We start from the raw sequence: 25,390 nt of genomic DNA on the forward strand, positions 1-25,390 counted from the left end.
CCAGGCTGAGGGAAGGTGAGGGTGAAGTAAGCAGCCTTGGGCTCCCACGCAGTCAAGCACAGGTACTAGCCAGCTCCGGGCTGCCCACACTAACACCATTTCATGCAGGTGGACGGGCTGGAGCTGGTCCCAGCGCAGCACCCAGCCCCTCGTCGCCCAGGAAAGAAGAGACAAAGGCTCTGGTAGACAGACAGGATTGTGTTTTATTACTAATTGACATCCACACTGCACTGATGGCCCAAGATACACAATGTCCCCACGGACACAGCTGCCCACGGGGACAGCGCCTGCCTGCAGCCACGGCACCCCCTGACGGTGCGTGACGTGACGTGTCAGCGCTCTTCAACAACACAACCCACCTGTCCCTGAACACAGCCAGTGTCTACACGGCCGTGATGACGTAAGAGGCCCTGACGCCCCGGCTGGCGGCTGGTCGGCCGCCCTGAGGTCCACGGGCAGGACGTCCCCCTCCTCCAGGATGCCACCGCCCTGCCATCCCTCCCCCCACCAGCCCTGGGGCACCTGGGCAGCTGCTGCCGAGGGGCGCGGGCCCGGCAGGGGAGGGTGGCACTTGGCTGGTCTAGGGAAGCGTGGGCTTTTCTAAGGTGAGTTTCCATCCCGGACTGTGATCACATGGCTCGCTCCAGGAGGGTCCCTGCTGCTGCTCGGGGGGCTCCCGGCCATCACTTCCTGGGGTCAGAACTTCAGCCCGAACAGAGCGATGATGTCGGTCATGGCTTGTCTCACGTGTTTTCCGAAGCGATGGGAGTCCTGGGAGGCGAAACAAGACGATAAAAAGTGCACTTCAAGCATTTTCATAAGTTGGTTCAAATTTAATTAAAAATGTCTCTAACTTTCTGCTTTCTCATAAACCTAGACATTTTAGAGAAATGTTGACATGACAGCTATACAATTGAAGTTCTTCACTTTGAAAAATGTATTTGAAAGGACAGAGTTTTCACCTGTTGCTTCATTCCCTAAACTCGCGGAAGAGCTGGGCGGGGCCGGGCAACGGAAAGGAGCAGGAGGTTCTGAGTGGGTCTCCCGGGGGTGGCAGGAAGCCCTGACACTGAGCCCTTGCGTGCTGCCCCAGGGTACGCACTGGCAGGGAGCTGGAATCGGACAGGAGAGCCAAAACCGTGTTTCTGTAAAACTAGGGAAATTTCAAGCTCACGTACTGGTACGTGTGTGTAAACCAAGTGCTAAACTGAAGCCAGGAACACGAAGTCCTCTTTAGATCAAGAAACTTCCTGGCCAACTTACCGTCTCCGAGCAGGAGAACTTGGCAGAAATGTGGAAGTTGATGAGGTTTTCCCCCATGATGATGTAAGACACGCCGTAGCCGTCGTCAGCCACCTGCCGAGCAAGCGAGGGCTGTCGGTGATGGTCCTGGGATGCCAAGGCCCGGCCTCCCGCTAGCCACTCCCCTCTGCGGCACCCAGGGGCGCTCTGAGCACGGGGGGCTGCAGCGTGTCTCCCGGTGACACCAGCGACGCTCGTGACACTTACTGGTCCGAAGCCTCCCCCGCTGGACACGAACTCGGGGTTCCTCTTGAAGTCATACAGGTCCGTATGTTGCAGGGGTGTCTGGCTGGTTGACAACCTCCACGGCTCAGCTAAAACCTGGCGGAGTGGGGGCAAAAGAAAGCTCAGTGAGGCCTTCCTAGGAAAGGCCAGTCTGGCGTTCTGGCTGTCTCAGACACCAGGAGTGCCCAGGGCCCCGAGGGCGGTCAGTACCACACAGGGCTAAGGCAGAGTGGGCAGGGCTAAGGCAGAGAAGGAGGCGGGCGAGGCATTGGGATCAGAGGGAGTGTCTCACGTGTATCAGCCTGCAGGCGCTAGCTGCTCACTTACGGAGAACACAAAGGCAAGTGAATTGTGTGTGTGTGGTATGTGTGTGGTATGTGTGTGTGTGTGTGGGTGGGTGGGTCCATGCTGCAGTGTATCACGATAAGCTTCTATTGCTGACACTGGCATCCCATGTGGGTGCTGGTACAAGTCCTGGCTGCTCCACCTCAGATCCAGCTCCCTGTTAATGTGCTTGGGAAGCAGCAGAGGATGTCTTGGTTTGGACCTGTCCCTGCCCCGGCCGAGTGGCCATTAGGGAAGTGACCCAGCACATGGAAGAGTGCTCTCTTTCTCTCTCTATGAAATTCTGCCTTTCAAATACATAAACAAACCCTAACAAACATATCAAAAATAAACTAAGATTAATAATAATGATAATAAAATCAGCTACAGACTAACCCTGCCCCCTGCCCCCATCTGCCTCATGACCCCAAAGGCGCACCTGCCTCTGCCCCTGTCTGGCCCCTGACCCACAGGTGCACCCGCCTGCTGCCCCCGTCTGGCCTCTGACCCTACAGGCGCATCTGCCCCTGCCCCCATCTGGCCCCTGACCCCACCGGCGCACCTGCCCCCGTCTGCCCCTGACCCCACAGGTGCACCCGCCCGCTGCCCCTGTCTGGCCCCTGACCCCACAGGCGCACATGCCCCTGGCCCCGTCTAGCCCCTGACCCCACCGGCGCACCTGCCCCCGTCTGCCCCTGACCCCAAAGGTGCACCCGCCCGCTGCCCCCTCTCCTGGACCAGGCTCTGCTCACGGGCTGAGCCTGGGCCCCATCCAGCAAACACAGTGCCTCCCGGGGAGAGGGACTCACCTCCTTCAGGAAAGGGGACTCCACGCCCAGGTACTTGGACACCACGTAGAGGCAGAAGAGGTGCCGGTCGATGCCCGCGCCGGTCATGGCCAAGCGATACAGGTGCTGGTGCTTCTCGGATGCCAGCTTGAACAGGCGGAGCCTCTGTTCCACCTGAGAGACCAAGGGCGCAGGCACGGGACGCGTCAGGCCGGGCCACCTGCCTCTCAGCCCCCAGGAAAGGGGCACATAGGCACCTGGGGTCTCCTGGTGCCACACAGGGCGGGCAGCTGTCCTTCCCAGGGGGCATCCCCAGGAAAGGGGTGCACTGGCCCCAGGGTCTCCTGATGACACACAGGGCAGGCGGTTGCCCCTTCCCTAGGGGGTTCCAAGGGGCAAGGCGGACAGCTAGAGAACCACACCCGAGGTCGCCTGGGCCTGTGTGCCCTGTATCACTTCACCTCTTCGCATCATACCCACCATGTCCTAGCCTCCTTGCCGTGGCACCATGGGGTATGGTCTGGCTGACAATTCTAGAACAGCGCTTCTGTGCCCTTAATTCTGACCCTGAGTGCCCCTCTCAGGTTCCTTGGGACTCGGTGACGGAAACCATCAGGTCAGGGCAGCGTAATGCTCACTCAGTGGACTGAGTGCCACCCATCAGGTCTTCAAGGCCTTTTCTGGAACAATCCCATCAGAGCCATGAGCCATGGCTCATTTCTCTCCTCAGAACTGAGAGCCTTTTCAAAGCAAAATTTCCCATAGAAAAGAGAACCCTGGCCCGCCCGGGGTTGGGTGGCCTGGGCACAGCTCTGACAGCTGCCCCTTACTAGGTGGGTGGCACTGACTAGGTCATTTAATCTTGCTCTGTTTCTTCGTCCATGGAAGGGAGATGATACTATGTCCCAGGTACTGCTGGGACTTGAACAGGCAACCTACAGAAACCCTTCACTCAATTCTATTGCAAAGACCCATGGGGAGCACAACCTGACTTCTAGAAGCACAAGGACCCAGCCCTGATCTGCCGCCTGTCCCTGCCCGCTCCCTGGGGATGGGGGTGTGGGGAGGCAGGGAGGAGCAGGCGGAGGGCCACAGCACGAGGAAGGCACCGCACCGGCCCACCGCTCATGTCCCTCATGGGAGGCGGCAGGGCACTGCGCCTTACCGTCTGGGTGGGGTCCATCATGGCCAGCACGAAGTTGCAGGACTCCGTGGTACAGGAGCGCACGGTCTCCGTCCTCCCCTCTCGGAATAGCCGGGTCATGGAGGCCTCATACGTGTGGCAGAATTTGCCCATGTCCTGGAGGAAGAAAAAGACCTTCAGACCCGGGCTAGGCATGTGGTGAACCCTAAGGCAGGAGGGTGGCTGACAAGGACAGGACCATTGTTCAGTGAGAGCCTGTGTGGGCACGTGCCTGGTCACACGCAGCGGCCCGGGTGTCATTTGCTTTGGGACAGGCTGGATGAGTGGAGGAGTCAGTTTCTGTGTGACCCCGGGTTCCCCTTCCGTGACGCCATGACACCTGCCCGAGGCTCTGACACCGTGAGTGCCGCAGATCCGCTCGTGGAAAGGGCAAAAACAGCGTGTGTGAGAGAGACATGCAGGCGCCAGTATGAAGCGAGTTGAAATCCTAAAGCCCTAACTCGAGTTGGTCCATCTGGCTGGGGAGGAAACGCCCACCAGCAGGAAGGTGGAGTATGGGTGGGTGACCTCATTCGCAGCCGGTGTCTCCGTGAGACGGGAGAAGAGGCTGTGTGTGGGGGGCCTGCAGAGGCAGACAGCAGCGGTCTCAGAAGGCCTCAGCAGGACCACACGGAGTCCCGCAACTCCCAGCTGGCTCAGCTAAGGCCGGCTTCCAGTCACAGGTCCAGGAGCAGGCGGGAGCATTTGCAAGATGGAAACGAGTGCTCACAACTTGGAGAAAGCAGCTCGAGTTCACCTGTCATCATCCTTTCTAGAACCTGCCCGTAATAACAGAGGCCTCCTCTGTAGGACGCAGGTGGTCCATGTTTCAGGTTGCACACTCACCATGCCCACTTCCCAGCTCTACCATGCACGGCTGGGCACAGCAGTGGCCGTGCCTGTGCCTCCCCAGGCAGCTTTCAGGCCTTCCAAACCCAGCGGATGTAGCAGCCTTGGCATGAGTGAGGGAAGCACACACAGGCTCACGAGAAAGCCCCGGTTCGCAGCCTCACCTTGTAATGAGCCAGCTGCAGGGCCAGCTGGATGAAGGCGTCCGGGCTGGTCCGGCACTTCTTGATTAAACCTTTCCCAAAGGTGTGGAAAGGGAACGAGTGGAAGTCCACGTTGCTGGCCAGGAGCGTCGCGCTGCTCAAGGACGCCTCGATCACCTCTTGGCACTGGGGAGAGAGCAGAGGCAGGCTCTGCTTGTCGGGAAATGACTGGCACGTACCCAGCAGGCCTCCAAGTTATTACGGAGAAAGTGCAAATCATGTCTTTCCTGGAAGGGTATTTTAGAAGCCCAAGGAAGTTAGCCACAGAGAGTGACCCCCAAAGGAGGAGCAGCAGTCTGACTCCGGAAGTGTGAACATGGCGGGGGACTTCCGCATATCCTGGTATGTGATAAACCACACAGTGTGGACTTGGTTTCATGAAGCTTCAGACACGTGCTGTGGCCATCAAGACATAAGGCTTCGAGACTCAGTGAACAAGCACATCACGGAATGTCGCTTAGTATTAACAAGGAATCGAACCAGGCAGCAGTGAAAAGCCATGGAGGAAACTCAGGTGACCGAAGCCAGGCCTGTGTCCACCTAGGGTCACTGGTGAGACGCACACAGGAGCGGGGCGGTGTGCGGGAGGAGGCCGAGGCGTGCAGGAACGCTCTGGTCCTTGCACTCAAGTTTGCTGCAAACAGAACTGCTCCAAAATACCAAGACTGTTAGTGAGGTTGTAAAAGAAACGGTGGGTGGCTCGGCCAGCCAGCAGGACCCCAAGCCTGGCGTGTGGTTGACCTTCAAGCTCGCTGCAAGGGTCGGGACCTTCAAGCTCGCTGGGTCGGGACTGCAAGAGAAGCCGGCTCCGTCGGCAAGACGGCAGCACCAGATACAATACTGCGTGAACGTTATTTCTTGACGCCCCAGAATTTTCTGCTTACGTGAAGAGAGAATTTTAGAGCTCCAATGCAAAATTTCTTCCCAGAAGGAATTCTAATGAGTGGGCTATAGTTGAGAATCATTATGGGAAAAAAATTGACTAAAGTTTTCAAATTTATAAGCATTTTATAACTGTGAGATGGAAACCTCAACTCTTCCTCAAATAGAAGAAATACTCACTAAGGCTTCCAAGGTGAAATGAGACACGGCAGTTGCATGGCCCTCATAGAAACTCGCTGGGCAAAAAACGTTCCATTTCCCTGCACGTCAGCTGAGCTCCGGCGCTCAGGACTGCACTTGGGATACTAGGTTAGGGGGAGTCCTGCCCAGGACACCACCCCCGCTGACCGCCTGGACTCACCTCCTCGGGGATGTCCCACTGCAGCCTGGTGGGGTACGGGATGCTGGGGTTGGGGTCCCCTTTGCAGTGTCCATCATCCGCGTAGCCCAGCTGGAAGAAGTCCACAGCCACAATGTACTGTCCAAAGTGAGAATGTGGTGGTGAGGCCGTGATCATTACAGCAACGGTGCCACGACAACAGGTTCCATCTCCTGGAGACACCGGGCTCATCCCTCCCTGGTGGCTCACGTCCTGCCACCTGCAGTGCTTTCCGTCCTGAGGAGGTGGGGCTGAGGAAGACTAGACAGACAAGGCTCAACATCTCGCTAAGGTCACGGGACTCTGGGGACTCTGCTGTGTCAGAGGCGAACACTCATGGCACGTTGTGTCCCTAACGTCCACGTGTCATTTGCTCTGTGTTGTCACGAACAGTGGACAGCACTAGCTGCCATGCCCCTGTGGACAGAGGCGAAGCCAGCCCTGCAGAGGAGCTGGGTCTCCTCCACGCTTGTGCTCCATGGGCGTCCAGGCCCTGACACGGTGTGGCTGATCTTTCATGGCCAGGTAAACCCACGTCAACTCGCACCAGTGGACTCCCCAGGGTGGGGGTGGGGCACCAGGGCAGCAGCAATGACATTCAGGCAATACTGACAAGGATTCCTGCTCTGCCTCAAGCAATGCCAGCATCGATGGAAGCCCTAGACAACAGCGGGATCCTTCAGAACACTAAAAACAAGACAGACAACCTGGACCCGCACCAACCCGGACCCCCGTGGGGCGGGCTCTCCCCACAGGGCAACACTGCTTAGCCGCAGCAAGGGTGGCTTATAACAGGGACCTTATGGTATGCCTGGGAAGAGCTGGGCACAAAGATAACAAAATGTCCAATTACACACACACACACATGAACAGCAGCAGGTTGGCGCTGCCCTCCATGGGATCAAGACAGGCAGCCTGGGGCAGTGAAGCCAACCTCCAAGGAGAGCAGAGGCAGCTGGGGTGAGGTAAGGAGGGGTAGGGCTTCCCAGAGCGCAGGACAAGCATGGCAGAGACCCTAAAGATAAATCCCCCATCCCCAGTCTTGTTCAGCTCCAGAGAAGAAAAGTGGACAGACACTACCATGAAGAGAAATGCCAAAAATCAGAGCCTTTCTGGAAGTCCAAAGAAAGAGGAGTGAGGAGGCTGGGCCTGGGTGTGGGGGCTGGGTGTGGGTGCGGGGGCTGGGTGTGGGTGCAGGGGCTGGGTGTGGGTGCAGGGGCCGGGCCTGGGTGCAGGGGCCAGACCTGGGTACAGGGGCTGGGCCTGGGTGCAGGGGCTGGGCCTGGTGTGGGGGCAGGGCCTGGGTGCAGTGGGCTAAGCACCCGTTGGGGTGCCAGGGTGCTGCCAAAGCAGCGTTATGCTGCTGCACACCCCGGAAGGAACCTGCGGGACCAGCCTGCAGGACACGGATGAGCTCCACGTTCCTGCTTGTGGCCCAACGCTGCCGAGTGCATCAGCAGCCGGATCTCTGTCACCCTCCAGGACCACCTGGCTCATTCTTTTGTTCCCTCGCAAGCTGGCCCTCAAAGGTGTTGTCAGAGAGAGTAACAGCAGACATGACAGCTGCCGAAGGCGTGGTCCGGCTGTGTGGCATCGATTCACATCAGACGTGCACATGATGCAGCCAGACGGATGATCTGAAACGCAGCCTGCGGTTCTGACTTTGTAAAGCAGCTTCCCCAGTCAGGTTCAAGCGACACTCACTTCCCACAGGTGGATGACGATGGGCCCGTCGGCCCACGAGTGCTCGGCGTTGATGCCTATCTTGCCGTTTTGGAAGACGACTATGGTGAAGGATTTATCAAACCACCTGGTGAAACAAACACTACATGGTCAGAAAAGACAGGCTCCTCCCACCCGTCCCAGGCAAAGGGGAACTGCCCAGGGGCACACCCCGTCCCAGCCGACGCCCCCCCAGGGGGCGCCCGTCCCTTGGAGATGAGGAAGAGGAGGCTGCAGGAGGGGAGGGGCCTCACAGTTCACCCGGCTGGCAAGCGAGGCCCATCCTATACCCTCTGAACCTTGGCCAGCAGCTGCCAGCATCTCCAAGCAGAGGGAGCACTCTCTCTCTCTCTTTCTCTCATACAACACAATCTCAAGCTGTGTGTGACACTTTCCACAGAGGAAGAAAACAAAAGTTCTACGTTCAGGCCAGCTCCTTCCTCACATGCAGACCCTTGAGACTGGCGTCGCCCACGCGGGACGTCACTTCCAAGCTCCCAGGGAAGGGAAGGGTCTTACCTATCGAAACACTTGCCGTGCAGGAGGGACTTGGCGTAGCTGTCCATGGACGCTTCCGGCTCTTCCTTTCTGTAGCCCTGTTCCGTTTCATCCAACGTCACGAAGAACGCTGCTTTCTCGATGGCGTCCAGAGACTGCTTGTTTTTCCCGCGTCCGAAATAGGCCTGGCGACACTTGGCCCAGGGCACTCTGCAGCAAGATCAAATGCAGCTCAGCTGAGACCTGTGGCCACCTAGGGACAGCTGCCTAGGGAGGTCTAGAAGGCAGACTGGCACAATAGGGGCAGCTACTGGGTGGCAGCTGAGACAGAGCCCCACACGGGGTTGTCTGCTGGTCCCTGAGGGACTGCCCCCACTAGGGGGTACAAAGGAATATAAAGCACCTGGCCGCCTCCAGAGACAGGCCAGGTGGAGAGGGCCCGCACCTGTCAGCCGCGGTGAGGGCCGCCAGCTTGGCTTCCCCCGCCTGGGGCTCCGAGGAGTCATCCAGGATCCTCTGCATCTGCTGCTCCAGCTCCCGGGGCTTCAGCAGCCGCCCGTCGTGGTACAGCCAGACCTTGAAGTAACGCCCCTTGTGGTACACCACGATGTGCCTGCTGTCCTTGAGGTGCTGGAGGGTGTCTGGGGGCACAGGTCACACACACTGAACCCAGGGTCACGGCCACCACGAGCGTGAGCCCGTCACACCCCGGCTTTGCCAACAGCTGCGATTCCTGACCCCGCGTCATCCCCTTTGGGTTCCCGCATCCTCTCCCAAGAATGCTGGCAGCATGAAGTGCACAACAGAGGGGGCTCTGTGGAATCGTGCAGGATCTGGCCTCGAAGCTCAGCTTGGCCACTCACTGGATGTGTGGTCTGGAGCAGTGAGTGACCCCTAAGCCTCAATGTTCTCATCTGGGAAATGGACACAATATAGCCCTGGAGTGGCTGTACTAGAATTAAAAACAGCATCCACACAGCTCACAGACAGTAAACTGTACAGTGAGCGTACCACTCATGAATTACAATAGGAAACCTTAGCCGATGTTCTCAGAAGGGAAATGGAAAATGGCTCAAAAGAACGAAGGCTGTTCCCTAAAATGACTCAGACAGAGGGGAGCCTCAGAACGGCAGGTGGTTCAAAACAACAGGCCAAGGGCAAGCTCTTCACTGCTGGGGAAGACACGCCGTCCAACTCCGACGGAAACATCCCTTTAGCCGAGCCATCCCACCTGCACCTGACCACGCCTGCACGGGTGCTTGTTTTACATGAACTTGTCACGTCTAATTTTCACAGAACAAAATCTGTTTCTCTGTAACTCAGAGAGCCCAGAGATCTTCCTGCTCCCCCATGGCAGAATCTTTCCCACAGCTGGCATACGTGACCCCAAAGGCAGTTCCCTACAGCATTCAGGAAGCCTAGAAAAGCAAAAGGTCCCTCCACGCCACACTGCAGCTGCTGCTTCCAGAAACACCGGCCCTTGGGGCTGTGGCTGCTGCTTCTCTTCGTTCTTTACTTTTTGAGATGTACCCATTTGAAAGTCAGAGTTAGAGAGAGACAGAGAGAGGTCTTCCACCTGCTGGTTCACTCCCCAAGCGGCTGTAATAGCTAGGGATCAGGTCAGGCCCGAGTCGGGAGCCAGGAGCTCCGTCTGGCTCTCCCACGTGGCCCCAGCGGCCATGCCCTTCACCCCCACCATTCCGCAGTGCTCCAACAGGGCGCTGCAGGGGAACTTAGCAGCCAGGACTCAGCTGGTGCCCACCTGCGATGGTGGAGTCGCAGCAGGTAGCTTACCACACCACTTGTGGTGCCAGACCCAGAAGCATGTTGCTTCTTGTGCCCTCCCTGTGTGGCATACCTTTGGGTCTTCCTCGCCTCGCTTCCCTCCCCTCCCTCCCCTCCCTTCTCTTCTCTCTCCTCCCCAGCCTCTCCAGGGCTGCCGTGCCCGAGGCTCAACCCTTCCTCTGTGAAGTAAAATTGTCACTAAATTACTGCCAAGCCAATCTTGGTTGCCTCATTCCCTTGGACAGGGAATATCTGTCAATAACGCTGGAATAAAACAGTGCAGATAAAACAAGGAAGCCCCAGACCAGCAGAGCACTAAACCAGGTAGGCAGAAGGGACAAGGCAGGCGCAACATTTTGGCAATGACTGTGGCTCGAAGATAAAGTAAGGGTTAAGGGATGGCTGCTGGGAAGAGGCCAGCGAGGCTCGAGAGACCCTCTTGTCCTCAAGGGGGTCCTACGGAAACCCCACTCACCCATCTCCTCCCCCGGGATGCGAGTCGTGTTAAACATCTTCTTCCACTGGGCAGAGCAGAGGGGAATGGCAGATCCCAGCAGAATCTGTAGCAAAAACGTTTGCAATCAGCAAACAAACAGGAAACAACAACAGCTGGCAAGTTCTGACCACACATTAAGATGCTGAACTGGCTTGGTCTTTGTAGTGGGTCGTGCACCCCACATGGGATAGCGCCAGTGACCCCCGGAAGAGCTGGCCCACAGGCGCCTGCTTACCGGCGTGATCTCCTCGCGGTCCACCTTGCGCCTGTACAGCAGGATGGCGTGGATGGTGTTGCCCGCACGCGCCGCCTGGATGTGACTCGGAGTGATGTACAGCAGGTCCTGGAGGAGGAGGAGGACAGCTGAGAGGAGGCCGCCATCAAACACAGCCGCATCCAACACGCCAGCGGCGTCTCCACGCTGCTCAGCGTCCCGAACTCAGTCCCTGCACCTGCGTGGGGGACCTGGAAGAAGCTCCTGGCTCCTGGCTTCGGATTGACTCAGCTTTGGTTGTGGCCTTTGGGAAGTGAACAAGGACTGAAGATCTTCTTTCCTACAACTCTTTCAATAATATCCCTTCCACACACGCATATGGGTACGTCGGGGGGGACAAGGCAACTATGTATTTGTGTGAAATGATTAATTCTGGGGTCAGTGCAATAGTTCACATGGTTAATCCTCTACCTATAAGTGTCATCAACCCTTTGGGCACTGGTTCAAGCCCTGGCTGCTCTACTGCTTATGGTCTGGGAAAGCAGAAGATGGCAGAGGGGCACATGTCCTGGCCAGCCCTGCCCCCTTGCTCTAGGGGGATAGGAACTGCCAGGTTGCTGGAGCACTGGGTGCTGTAAGCAGCAGGACTGGGACGCCCACGGCGAGGAGCTCCCAGCGCCCACAGAGCCGTGCCTGTCCCTCAGCTTCCCCTGCAGCAGCTCAGCACCCGTGAGCACCCACGGAAACACAGGGACGATCCACGTCCTTGGGTGGGAAGCAGCCAGGCTCCCACACAGGATTAGGAAGCTGGAGCCGTGGCTGCAGGACCAGGAGGGACAGGGGTCACATCGCTCCCCAGAGCCGTCCCAGGAAGCCACCAGGGGCAGGTGACCCAGTCCGACAGACTCACCATCGCGTAGTAGTTGCTGTTCACCATGAGCGGCCCGCGCCCACGCAGGTAGACGTATTCCTCCCACCAGTCACTCACCTAGCGGGTGCAGACAAAGGAGCACGGAGAAGCCCCGTGAGCGCCGTGTGGCAGGCACGGCAGCATCTACACGGACAGTCCAGAAAAGGCCCCAAGCAGGAGGAGGTGGTCAACAGGTACACACTTACATAATTTGTGGCCCACCAGGACTTCAGCTTCAAATACCACTGCAGTTTGGGTCCCAGCGTGACAGCAAAATCTTGCGCAAGTGCCGTCATCCGTTCAAAGTCTCCTTCCTTCATAAGGGGCCTCACGGATTCCAGGTACTGGAGCAAACAGAAAACGCCAATGCAAAACCTACATTTTCCCTTCCTGTGACTTAGGGAAAGTTCCAACATAACGACCAAGGTTTGAAAACCCTTTCCATGTTGGTTCTGCCTGAGCTTGGACAATCGCAGGAGATGGAAGGGCTGCCCAGGCCAGCGGGAATCGATGAGCCTGCAGGTGGCCTGCACATATATTTGTTCCTGATGTATTTATTTTACTTGGAAAATCAGTTACTGATACAGATCTTCTATCAGCTGGTTCACTCCCCAAATGCCTACAACAGCCAGAGCTGGGCTGGCTTGAAGTCAGGAGCTTCTTCTTGGTCTCCCACGCGGGTGCAGGGACCCAAGGAGTTGAACCATCCTCTGCTGCTTTCCCAGGCCATAAGCAGGGAGCTGGATGGGAAGCGGGGCAGCTGGGATTTGAACCAGCACTCATATGGGATGCTGGTGCTGCTCGTTAGAAGAGTAGCCTGTTACTCCACCAGCACACCAGCCCCCTGCATATAGCTTCTAAATGGGGCCTCTGGAGGGGGCTGTTGGATGCTGTGGTCATCTGTGACCCACCTCGGCGTGCCTGGTTTGACAGGTTCTCCACCTCTGATGCAGTTTTTGCTGCCGCCACCCTGGGAGGCTGCAGACTTCAGCACTTGCATTCCCTGCCACCTAAACTGAAGGCCTGGCTTATGTTCTGGGGTGCAGGCCTTGGTTGGGCATTTGGGGAATGGACCAATGGATGGGAGCTTTCTGTTTCTCTGTATATTACCATCTTTGTGGCTCGCAAATAAAATGAAAATAATAAAAATGTTTTTTAAAAAAGAAAAATTAAGAGATATTAAATTATCCAGTGGGATCTGAGGCTGTAGAAGCAGCAAAACTAAAACCCTGATCTATGGCTGGCTGACTGTGTCAACGGTACCGCCTCGACACGCGAGCTGGCTGGCTGACCGTGTCAACGGTACCGCCTCAACACATGAGTTGAAGCCCAGGATTTTCTTATAAACCAGACTCCTGTGGAGAAGGGAGGGCATGGGCAGCTGGCGGCTGGCACACAGGGGTGCCTTGCCTGTGGATGTTCCAGCGGCATTGCTGGTGGCAGACAAAGGCAGGAGCACCAATGTTCATGGATGGGTGGATGATGACATAGCTGCGTTAAAGGACTGTGCCTCGTGCTACGACAGGATGACTCCTAAGCACAGTTAGGTGAAAAGGGCACGCACACAAACACGCACACCCCTACACACGCCCCTACACACGCCCCTACACACGCCCCTACACACGCCCCTACACACACCCCTACACACACCCCTACACACACCCCTACACACGCCCCTACACACACCCCTACACACGCCCCTACACACGCCCCTACACACACCCCTACACACGCCCCTACACACACCCCTACACATGCCCCTACACACACGGTGGGATTTTATGTGACGAAAAAAAGTCCTGACACAGATGCCAGTGACAGGCGCACAATGTTAAAAACGTGTTGAATGTCAGTGAACTGTCCTTTTGAGAACAAATAGAAGTTGTGTTACATCGTTGAATCCTAATTTTAAAAAGACAGAAGCAAAGAAATACAGCCACTTCTCCAACTTTCTCTGGAAGGGCAAAGGGAAAGACATAGTTGTCAGGAGAAAATGAAGTGTGGAGATGATTGTTTTCAAGGAGCCAGGACAAGTCTCTGCCAGGTGGCGGAAGCAGGCTGTCGGCAGGTCGGCCCTCTGTGGTCATGCTCACATTTGGCTGTCCAGGTCAGAGGCCACGCTCGCCTGAACAATCAGATCCAATGCTTTCCTCACTTACCAGAAGATGAAAATGGACCCATTCAATCATAACACGACGACGTTCTGCCCCACGCTACACCGTGAATGAACTTGGAGGAAGCCACGCCTAAGAGCGGATACGGAAGGGCTGCGCCCGGGGAAGCATCGAGCACAGGCCGTTCACAGAGCGGAAAGGCAGGTGTGAGGACATGAGAGGCAGCGAGCAGGCACGGCGAGTGTCTGTGATGCGGTGCCGGACTCAGGGAAGCTCCGTGAACCAGTGACACGGTTGCCCAGCACTGTGGACAGAATTACTACCAAGCAACTGCAAATGGCCAGAACGGCGAATTCTCTGTATTGACCAGAAGTAAAACAACATAATATCCTGAAGCTCACTGAAATACACGACTCATCATTTATTATGAAACTTGTTAAAAAAAACATTTGCCTTACAGTTTCTCTATGAAACTCAACAGCGTTGTACAAATAAAAAACAAAACAAAACAAAAACAAAGGTATTGCCTGTTTGTGATGTTGTGGGTGCAGCAGTCAAGTACGGAGAGTACCTTAAGCACATGAAGACGCGTGCCTTGGGGACACCTACCCTGTGCACGGTGTCGTTCAAAGCTGGGACGGGCAGGCGGGGCAGGCACGTCTGGAAACTGTACAACGTGGGCTTCCGGCGTGAAAAAACCTTGACCATGGCCTGAGGAACAGAAGGTCACACTTTCAAAGTCAATACGACATGCCCAGTCTGACTTGTTCCCATTCCGCAGAAATTCATTTTCCCTCTCCTCGCACGGCTCAGCAAGCCACACGATAATCCCCAGGTTGAAGAAAAGCCGTGTGTGACCGAGGTGGGGGGACGCAGCTGCCCTGAGACGCTCGCGGGCCAGGCCTTGGCGTCTGGGACATCCTGGCCTGACGTGCATGGGCACATGGCCTTTTACCCACCTCCTTGGGTGAGGCCCCTGGCTCCAGGGACACGGCGTGAGGGTTGCTCTGGGGCCCCTGACCCTCAAGCCACCGCCAGGGAAAGCCACGTGATCCCTGTGGGCACTGTAGGCCTCTGGGAGAGCCCATTTGTTTGCCGTGGGCCCTTGTTTGGGTGGGAGGATCCAGACTTTAATACCAATAGTATATAGAATACATATAATAACTCATAAATATAATATAGAATATATACTAGGTATAGTATGTGTATAGTCTATCTAATTAATTGAATTCTCATGCAAATCCACACAGATTTGCTGCTGGGCTCACACTGTGTGGAGGGTGGTCTGCCTAGGCCTACAGTGCTGGCTCAGCATTGCAGGAACCATAGGGCCTTCTGGGACAGAACTAAAGTCATCCAGCAGACTGCGGAGAGCCGTCCTGAACCTCTTCCAAGTGTTGCCACTTCTTAACAAACTGGAAAGCTTACATCTAAACAACAGACCCAACTGGTTTGTGTAAGAATAGAGCCAGGGTTGTGTGGTGGGCTCAGGGTTGAGTGGTGGAGCCAGAGTTTTGTGTTGTTCCTGGCTTGTATGTTGGGTTCAGAGCTGTGCGACAGAGTCAGGGTTGTGTGTGTGGCCAGGGTTGTGTGGTGGGTCAGGATTGTGTGTTAGCCATGGTTGTGTGTGAGGCTAGGGTTGTGTGGTGGGTCAGGGTTGTATGGTGGGTCAGGGTTGTGTGGTGGTTCAGGGTTGTGTGGTGGGTCAGGATTGTACAGGCGATCAGGGTTGTGTAGGCGGTCAGGGTTGTGTGGTGGGTTAGGGTTGTGTAGGTCAGGGTTGTGTGGTGGGTCAGGGTTGTGTGGTGGGTCAGGGTTGTGTAGGTCAGGGTTGTGTGGTGGGTCAGGGTTGTGTGGTGGGTCAGGGTTGTGTGGTGGGTCAGGGTTGTATAGGCGATCAGGGTTGTGTGGTGGGTCAGGGTTGTATAGGTGATCAGGGTTGTGTGGTGGGTCAGGGTTGTGTAGGCAGTCAGGGTTGTGTGGGAGGTCAGGGTTGTATAGGCGATCAGGGTTGTGTGGTGGGTCAGGGTTGTGTGGTGGGTCAGGGTTGTATAGGTGATCAGGGTTGTGTGGTGGGTCAGGGTTGTGTAGGCAGTCAGGGTTGTGTGGTGGGTCAGGGTTGTACAGGCGATCAGGGTTGTGTGGGAGGTCAGGGTTGTGTGGTGGGTCAGGGTTGTGTGGTGGGTTAGGGTTGTGTAGGTGATCAGGGTTGTGTGGTGGTTCAGGGTTGTGTAGGCGGTCAGGGTTGTTGGTGGTTCAGGGTTGTGTAGGTCAGGGTTGTGTGTTGGGTCAGGGTTGTGTGGTGGATCAGGGTTGTGTGGTGGGTCAGGGTTGTGTAGGCAGTCAGGGTTGTATGGTGGGTCAGGGTTGTATAGGCGATCAGGGTTGTGTGGTGGGTCAGGGTTGTGTGGTGGGTCAGGGTTGTACAGGCGATCAGGGTTGTGTGGTGGGTCAGGGTTGTGTGGTGGGTCAGGGTTGTATAGGTGATCAGGGTTGTGTGGTGGGTCAGGGTTGTATAGGTGATCAGGGTTGTGTGGTGGGTCAGGGTTGTGTAGGCAGTCAGGGTTGTGTAGGCGGTCAGGGTTGTGTGGTGGGTCAGGGTTGTGTGGTGGGTCAGGGTTGTGTGGTGGGTCAGGGTTGTGTAGGTGATCAGGGTTGTATAGGCGATCAGGGTTGTGTGGTGGGTCAGGGTTGTGTAGGCAGTCAGGGTTGTGTGGGAGGTCAGGGTTGTGTGGTGGGTCAGGGTTGTGTACGTCAGGGTTGTGTGGTGGGTCAGTGTTGTGTGGTGGGTCAGGGTTGTGTAGGTCAGGGTTGTGTGGTGGGTCAGGGTTGTGTGGTGGATCAGGGTTGTGTGGTGGGTCAGGGTTGTGTGGTGTGTCAGTGTTGTGTGGTGGGTCAGGGTTGTGTGGTGGATCAGGGTTGTGTAGGTGATCAGGGTTATATAGGCGATCAGGGTTGTGTGGTGGGTCAGGGTTGTGTGGTGGGTCAGTGTTGTGTGGGAGGTCAGGGTTGTGTGGTGGATCAGGGTTGTGTAGGCTTCAGGGTTGTATAGGTCAGGGTTGTGTAGGTGATCAGGGTTGTATAGGCGATCAGGGTTGTGTGGTGGGTCAGGGTTGTGTAGGCGGTCAGGGTTGCATGTCGGGCCGGGGTGAGTAGAATGACCCTGAGGAAGGCAGGGGCAGCGGGCCCAGCACACAAGTTCCCTGAGCAAGATTGCAGGAAGTTCAACTTCTGGGGCACTTGAACAGGCCAAAGCTGGTATTCCTGCTTCCCGTGGACTAAGCTTGTGAACTAGCCCCTAGAGAGAAAAGATTTGAAGAAAGTCATCCTAATAAAACCAGTTTCATTAAAAGCACCTAGTCCATTTCACCCAGTGTAGGTTAACAGAGCAGGTGGTTCTTCATAAGCTGCTGGGCCCCCAAGATCCATGGGTGGGTCCAGAACCCCCAAGGCAGGGACCGCAGGTGCACAGATGCCTCACTCTCTGCTCTAGGACCTGCAGGGATCTTGGGGTGTCCGAGGGTCAGAGAAGGAGGCCTCGGAATCCCGGTCAGGCTTTTCCTTCCAGAAAGCCCGAGCCCCTGACATTGGGGTAGTGAGCCCTGGGCAGCATCCACAGATGGCTGAAGCTTGAACTGGGGAGCCTTGGGCTAAGAGCCAAGGTGAGGGCATGGGTCGCAGAGGCTGAGGAGACCCTGGAGCGCTTCCGGACGGCTGGACAGAGGACATGCTCATCTGATGAACGAAGTCCAGCTGCCGGCAGACAGCACCAGGCTCTCGCTGACAGCGCTGAAGAGAGATGCTCTTTGGCAGTAAGTAGGTGCCCCAACCCCTCCAGACTGAACTCACACAGCAAGAGCGAAAGGAAGAGGGTCCCTCCCCTCCCCCCGGACCCTGCTTTAAACTTGAAAGCCAGGACAGGAGTGCGGCAGAACTGCTCAGGCACAGGAGCACAACAAGTGACCACAGCTAATCGTCTGGTTCAAGATAGCTCGCACACGGCGTCTGGAATGTTCTCCATCCTTAGGACATAACAGCCTCCTCAGGCTGTCTTGTGTCAGGGTCAATCATCGCGTTCCAAAAGGTATTTCCATTTCACATATGTTTTCAAAATGATTGTCATACAACTACACACGAAATACAAAAACCTCATTATTAAAGAGGAGTGCTGGTAACACAAAGAAACAGCACGTTTGCAGTGACAGGAATTCCATTACCCCGCTCTGATTACTGTACATTGCGTAAATTTATTGAGATACCACATTGCACCCCATAAATATGCAGGTGTTTCAGGAAATTTTGGGGAAATGGAATTAAAAGATGAGCTTGCCTTCATGCAGGAACTTATAAAGTTGATCCGCAGCGTTTGCATAAAACCTGCGTATCATGAACTTCCTGAAACCCCCTCAAACATTGTTTGACCCGCAGACCCGCCCACCCAGCTCCTCCCGAGCAAGACCCCCTCACCATCCAGATCCTGGTGGCACGGCCCATCTTGCCGTGCTCGGCGAACATCCAGCCGTGGTAGGAGAGCAGCACCTTCAGGGAGTAGCGCATGGCGACAATGAGGGTCACCCAGAGGCCCGTGCCGAAAAGCACGCCGCTGACCACGTTCTGTGTCCGGCTGGACATGTAGCCCCTGGGGAGGAAGGAGAGCCACGTCCACTCCTTAGCCGGGGCCGGGACCAAGCGGCTGCAATGACTGTGTGGGAGCCATGCCCAGTCCTGAGCTGGCCAGGGCTAGGGCTGAGGCTGGGGCCAGTGGCTAGGGCTGAGGCTGGGGCCAGGGGCTAGGGCTGAGGCTGGGGCCAAGGTCTAGGGCTGAGGCTGGGGCCAGGGGCTAGGGCTGAGGCTGGGCCAGGGGCTAGGGCTGGGGCTAGGGAAGGGGACGGGGCTCGGGCCAAGTGGCTGCAGTGACTGCATGGGAGCCAAGTCTACTCCTCAGCTGGGGCAGCTGCGTTGCAAGTCCGTACGGCTGCCCCGTGCTATGGAAGTGTCTTCAGAGCCATGTTTTAAGTTGGGCGATCCATGCCTAAGTTGTGTCTTCAGGAAGATCACTACTGCCCACTGGGCACAGCAGGAGGTGGGGTCTCACCTGGAAACTGTCTGACTCCCATTTGGAGAGTATGAGGGGCTCCTTGGCTGTACTAAGAAGATGCTGGGGAGAGCCCAGGCTCTGCCTTCAGGGACCCAGCTGCTCACTTTCTGCCTATTGCAAGGCTAGGCATTGCTTGCTAAGACTACTGCCTTAATCAGAATTAGCCACTTATAAAAGGTCTCACTGAGCCACATCTATGCTCAAAGCGTCACGTTCTGCCCGGTTCTAAGTCAGTTCTCTGAGAAAAGCACCTGGGAAGCTGCCCTGGTGTCGGGCAGGCCCTCGGGGGAGGCTCGGTGCCCGAGGAGACCAGCACTGAGCCCAAGGCTGGCACAGCTTTCCACTCCTCCCTCCATGCCCCCTGCCATTCCCTTCCTGACGCTTCCTCACAGGCACCGCATGGCGTAGGGCTGCCCCTGAGAGCCCAGTAGGGCGACAGGGCCAGCTCCTGCAGGGCAGGCCACCAGGACAGCAGGGGAGCTCAGAAAACGGGCGCTGGACATGACCGAGCTGCCCTCAGGAACATGCCCAGTGGATTCCAGCTATGGGCTCAGGGGCCCAGAATGAAGCAAAGGATAGCCATGTTGGGGGCCACCCTGGTCCTTTTTAGGGACTCTGTGCAGGCCTCATGGACTGCACTTCCAGCCACTGCCTAGGGCCCTGACACTTTCCAGCAGGTGCCCTGGGCTGTCCCTCTTCTCGCCCCTTGTCATACTCAGGGAGGAAGGGCCACAAGGGACTGGTAACTCCCAGGGGACCTTCAACGTCACTGACAGGTGCAGGAAATGAGCAGAAAGCCGACCCGGGAACAGCTGACAGTTTCAGTGAATTGCAGAGCGTGAAAGGCACGGCAGGTATTTGGGAGTAAGGCAATAATGGAAGATGTTTTTGTGACCCTCTGCCTGTCAAATAGTAAATCTTTTAAAAATAACAAAATATTCTTTATAATAAATTGACTATTTTTTTTTAAAAAGTAGTACTTACATTCTGCCGAGGGTCCGGCTGATCTTCGCGATGATCCCCAACGAGGGGTCCACCTTGCCGTACGTGGATGACATGACGCCCACCACCACGATGAACCAGCTGGAGGGGCCTGCTGGGTACATGCCTGTGATGATGGCATTCTAGAATAAAACAAGGGAGCCGTGAGTGCACCCCCAGCCCCCGTGACTGAGTGGCTGCGACATCAGGCACTCGGGGAGCTCAGGGAGCCCCACTCTCACCTGCTGGAAATCCTCTCCTGAGGCCCAGGCTGCAGCCGTGCCAGCCACATCTGCTCTGTCCCTTGCTCTGAGCCAAAGCCCTCCCTGTGACAGTCTCCCCGGGACGTTACAGTCAGCCACGCGGGGGTCAACAGCTTCCTGAGCTCCCCCGCGTGGACCCCGACCCCACTGCAGGAAAGTACCCCTGTGTCACGGCCAAGTCCTCCCCCAGACCTGTTAGGCGGAGCACGCCCTGAAACCTGGGCTCCCTCTGCAGCCCCCCTTTCATTCCTGATCAAGGAGACTCTCAAAGAACTTCCTGGAAACCTAACTCCACAGCAGGTATTTTCTGGAACATGCTCTGCCCCCCACGCCGTGAAAGGAGTGTGGGTGGGGGAGACTATGAGACAAATTGGCAAATGTTTGATAACTGTTCGAACTGGGAGCCAGCAGTGGGGACCAGCGCCTGTTCATTTTTGTGTATATTAATGAATTCAAATTTTATAAAATTCTTCCTAAAACTGCCTTAGTAAGATGTTGTTTGCACAACGAATTAAAAACCTGCAAGCAAAAACAAAGAAAACCAAGAAACGCTGGGGCCTGCACCTGTGACACCAGCCTCCCGTGGGACACTGCTTCCACTTCCAGCTGCTCCACTTGGAATCCAGCTTGCACTAAGGCAGCCGGGAAAGCAATGGAAGGTTGGCCCCGAGCTTGGGAGACCCAGGTGGAGTTCCAGCTTTCTTGCTTTGGCCTAGCGAGCCCTGACCCCACCCCTTCCCTCTGTAACTTTGCTTTAAAGAAATAAATCTTAAAAACAAATAAACACCTCTCACGGCTACATCTAGCTGCTGGAGGATGTTTGGTGAAGCCAAACAATGCTCTTTCAACATGGAGTCATTAAACAAAAGGGAGGAGCCGAGGTTGGTTCTCCCAGGCACCCAGCCCCGCGAGCCCCTCTGCTTCAGGGCACCTGCGCGTCCCTATCAGCCCACGCCATTTCTTGTTATTCACTTTTATATCTGCTAGTCTGGCCAGCTTTTGCTAAGGTTGGCTTTTCCCGGGGGCATGGTGCCATCCCGTGTGGCACCGGCCATTCCCACTGGTGCCTGGGCCCACGGAGGCACTAGCTGGGGACACTGTGCATGAGCTGGCTCCCTGAGGCTCACCGTAGCTCCAGCAGCTTCTTGCCAGCTTTCTCTGTTCCCACGGGAGGGAGTGGGCAGCTCCCGTGGGGGTGGGGGGGGTGGGGCGGCTCCGTTTGGGGGGCACTCACTGTGACTTGGTGAACTGCTGTTCATTTTTTCCAAATATATACGTTAATCATTCCTTGGACTTTTAGGAATACATTAAAATGAATGCAAAAAACAAAAACAAAAAAACTTGTGCTAAAACTGGGAAGCCAACACTCCCTTATTCAGGAAGAGCCTGGAATATGCTGGAAATGACAGGGGCCGTTTTCAGTTTGCAAGTATACCATCAGCAAGGCAGTTACTAAAGAAACTCGCCTATGTTTGGGGAAAATGCCTTTTGGCCAGGGAATACAGGAGACTAGCTTCCACATGGGATCCCTCAGTGCCCAGGCTCTCCCACCGGCTGTCCGCGACAGGGTCACCCAGGCTCTCCCACCGGCTGTCCGCGACAGGGCCACCCAGGCTCTCCCACCGGCTGTCCGCGACAGGGTCACCCAGGCTCCCCCACCGGCTGTCCGCGACAGGGTCACCAAGCCATGCCTCCTAAGGAGACAATGTCTTACGAGGCCCCAGGACGACTGCTCTCGGCCTCTCTTCCTCTCAGCCCTCTACCCGCCTCCCAGGGTGCTACCTAGGCCAACGTCCCAGGGGAGCATACGGCCGGGCCAGTGACCAGCCTGGGCCACACTGGCTTCAACAGCAGTGAAGGCCCCTTCTTGGGCGGTGAGGGTATCCACTGTACACAGACTTAAACAAATACTGCCAGACCTTGGATCTCAGGAGGCTCTTCTTCCAGGAATGCAGCCGAGGGAGCCGGAGTTCCCGGAGGGCATCGCGGTCGAGGTCGCCTGTGGGGCTGGGGAACGGCTGAGCATCTGCCATCTCCGGGGACCACCTGGGGAGAAGGGGAGACACGCCACGCAGTGGAGCCAAGATGTTCCCTACAGAGTCGTTCTGATTTCGATTCAACTTTTCATTAGAATGTTGGATTTGGGGGCTGGTTAGTGGCTTGGCTGCTCCACTTCGGATCCAGCTCTGTGCTGCTGGCTTGGGAAGCAGCAGAGGCTGGTCCCAGTCCTTGGGTCCCCAGCACGCATGTGGGAGACCGGAAGATGCCCTTGGCGCCAGCCTGGCTCAGCCTTGGCCGTTGGGGTCTCCTGGAGAGTGAACCAGTGGATACAAGATTTTTTTTGTCTCTCTTTTTCCATTCTCTCTGTAACTTTTTCAAATCTAAAAATAAACCTTCAAATTCTCTCTTGCATCCCCTCCCCTAACAGAAGCCAGTCCAGGGAAAGCATTCCCTAGCGGCCCCGCCCCGCAGATCCAGAGGCCCCACCGACCCTGCCGGACACAGGGAAGACCCTGCAGCCTCCTGCCACACTGGCCAGAGCCCCGACCTTCAGGGCTGACCCCGCACCAGCATGCAGCACCAGGGCCCCAGGTGCACCTGTGGGCACTGCTCTGCGGAACTAACAGCCTTCCCAAGAGCACCCCCCACACAGAACCCTCAAGGGTGGGTGCTCACAGGGTGGGGCCTTGCTCTGGGACCCCACCTGCCTGGCTGTGAGCTCAGCCTGTAAGAGCTTAGAATAACCGCTTGATTTTGCTTCTGTATATTGCTTTCTGCTGAGCAAGAGTAGAGCCATGTTGGAATAAATATAGAAAAGCTATTTCATGAAGGAAGTAAAAGTTTCAGTTTCCCAGACATGAACAAGGCAGCTGCAGGAATAAAAGAGATAAGGTAGCAAGGCCGGAGCAGGCAGCTGCAGGAATAAAAGAGATTCTAATCTTAAAGTAAAATGCCAGCTGTTATGCGAAGTTTGCAGTTTTGTCCTTTAAAAAGGTGCTTTAACCTGCTTGGGGCGCACAGAGTCCTGGATGCCTCCAGAGACTCTGTTGCCCATTCGCGAATGTTCAATAAAATCCTCATGCTTATTGCAGCCTCTGCGTTTGACTTGTTTTGCCAATGACGGTGTGACTCCCCTCCACGGGGTTGGACTCTCCCTGAGTCTAACATTTTGGTGCATTGGCCGGGAATGGAGCGACCGTCTTCAGCAAACAACTCTCGCAGAGGGAGGTAAGACCGATCGGAAAGTGTGTTTTTTGTTTTTGTGTTGTTCTGTACTGTCCTTGTCCCCCCCCAGTCTTTGAACGGTACCGGTTTGATCTTGTACGCCGGGGGACGCTCCGGTGCCTTGCAGACGGGGTGAAGATCTTCACCCTCGTCTGGTCTTGTACGCCGGGGGACGCTCCGGTGCCTGGGAGACGGGGTGAAGATCACTTCACCCTCGTCTGGCTTTGTACGGTCGACCTTCTTGTATTTTGTATCGGGCCCTTAGGAAATCTTGCATCGCGCGAATCCTGTTTGTGTCATTTGTTTTGTAATTATTGTGTGTGGTCTTTTGTCTTTAATTATGGAACAGACTGTGACGATTCCCCTTAGTTTGACTCTTGACCATTGGACTGAAGATAAGGACAGGACTCACGACCTCTCCCTCCCGGTTAAGAAAAAATCTTGACAGACTTTCTGCTCTGCAGAAGGGCCCCGTTTTCAACCTGGGCTGGCCGAAAGGAGGCTCTTATCATCCAAACAGTTTAAAGGATTGTTTTTCCAACAGGTCCAAAAGGCCACCCTGATCAGCAGCCTTATCCTGGTTTGAAATCTGTCTCAGAATCCCCCCATGGATCCGTCCCTGGTTTTCCCTTTGCCCGGCACAGGTACCAGCTGCGGCTGCCCAGAGGTCAGCAGATTGACCCAAGAAGACTTTGATAGGATCCTCCTCCTGTTTCATTCTCTCTGAGGGACTGGCTGTGGGAGTAGACAGGCCGGGAACCCCAGGCCTCCCTGTGCCCTCCTCGCCTCTGCCCTCCCAGCCAGCCCCATGCAAATCCCCACAGGCAGGCTCCGGGGGCTCCTGCTCCCAGCACGCCTAGAGTCTACAGATAACTTTTGTAACAAGCCAGATGATATTCAATGTGCTGTGTAAAAACTCTTGTTCATAGTATTTATAGTATTAATGACCTCTTGTAAGTTTCCTGGGGGCCACCCAGTAAAAGATTTAGTTTGTTCTGAGAGGGTCTACAACTGGTGATGCCGAAAGTGTCTTGCCTGCAGCCCTTGGGTCCTGGCTGCTGGTTCCTGTGTGTTTAGACCAAGCTTAGTCTGCATTGCTTTGCTATAAACCTGTCCTGCAGTGTGAAGAGTGGCTGGAGTTTAGGGCTGTAGAGACAAAACCATCGGGGCATCCCGACCAGTTACCGTATATCTTGGTATGGGAGGACCTCGTGGTTAATCCCCCGCCGTGGGCTCAACCTTTTCTCATCGCACCCTGTCCTCCTCCTCCTCCTTCTCCAGAATTGCCGGCGCCTTCAGCTCTGCCCCAACCCCAACCCTCTGCTCTTGTTTCCCTCTGTCCGCTGGAAGCTACTCGTCCTCGACCTAAGCCTGTCCTGCCTGATGATAGTCAGATGGACCTATTAATGACCTCTGAACTTCCTCCACCTTATCCCCAGGAGCATCAACCTGAAGGAGAACCCCCAAGAGGAAGACCGGGGGAGATGGGCTCTCCAGACACCACTGTAAATGAACAGCCTGAAGCCAGATCCCCAATCCATACCAGGTTGCGGCTACGCAGGGCTCAATTAAAGGAGGGAGAAAGAGGAGAAGGGCAATGGTCTTCACAATTGTACCCCTTGAGAATTGTAGGGGGGCAGGTCCAGTATTGGCCTTTCTCTGCCTCTGATTTGTATAATTGGAAAACTCATAACCCTCCTTTCTCCCAAGACCCCCAAGCATTAACAGGTCTCATCGAGTCCATCTTGTTGACGCACCAGCCGACTTGGGATGATTGTCAGCAGCTGTTACGGACTCTACTGACCACAGAAGAAGTCCAACGGGTGCTGATGGAGGCCAGAAAGAATGTCCTTCGGGCTGATGGGCAGCCCACCCAACTTCCAAACGAAATTGATGAAGTGTTCCCCTTGTCCGACCTAATTGGGACTTCAACACTCCAAATGGTAGGG

The 25,390-nt window shown here is 55.8% G+C and overlaps 1 protein-coding gene across 1 annotated transcript; it reads right to left on the reverse strand.

Moving 5' to 3' along the window:
* Nucleotides 1-271: 271 nt before the first annotated feature.
* Nucleotides 272-23,718, reverse strand: CPT1A (carnitine palmitoyltransferase 1A). The gene is made up of 19 exons (XM_040970813.1): nt 23,654-23,718; nt 22,136-22,262; nt 19,957-20,096; nt 18,342-18,513; nt 14,484-14,585; nt 11,967-12,104; nt 11,761-11,838; nt 10,872-10,979; nt 10,616-10,700; nt 8,801-8,996; nt 8,377-8,565; nt 7,840-7,945; nt 6,118-6,234; nt 4,836-5,000; nt 3,805-3,939; nt 2,661-2,813; nt 1,510-1,623; nt 1,264-1,356; nt 272-771 (listed from the first exon to the last, which is right to left on the reverse strand). Exons 1-19 carry the CDS (start codon nt 23,716-23,718, stop codon nt 697-699), a joined length of 2,358 nt encoding a protein of 785 aa, XP_040826747.1. The 3' UTR covers nt 272-696.
* Between the last annotated feature and the right edge of the window lie 1,672 nt (nt 23,719-25,390).

The sequence above is a fragment of the Ochotona curzoniae genome, unplaced genomic scaffold, assembly GCF_017591425.1.
Source record: "Ochotona curzoniae isolate NIBS_2020 unplaced genomic scaffold, NIBS_Ocur_1.0 scaffold_4937, whole genome shotgun sequence".
Classification (NCBI taxonomy): Eukaryota; Metazoa; Chordata; class Mammalia; order Lagomorpha; family Ochotonidae; genus Ochotona; species Ochotona curzoniae.

Excerpts from the sequence above, each read along its gene's own strand:
- CPT1A (XM_040970813.1), bottom strand. The coding sequence starts at position 23,718 with ATGCAAGATTTCCTAAGGGCCCGATACAAAATACAAGAAGGTCGACCG. Across the intron at positions 10,701-10,871 it reads ACCGCGAGGAGATCACGCCG|ATTCTGCTGGGATCTGCCAT; the intron begins GTAAGCAGGCGC and ends TTTTTGCTACAG. Across the intron at positions 6,235-7,839 it reads TCGTCATCCACCTGTGGGAA|TACATTGTGGCTGTGGACTT; the intron begins GTGAGTGTCGCT and ends CACTTTGGACAG.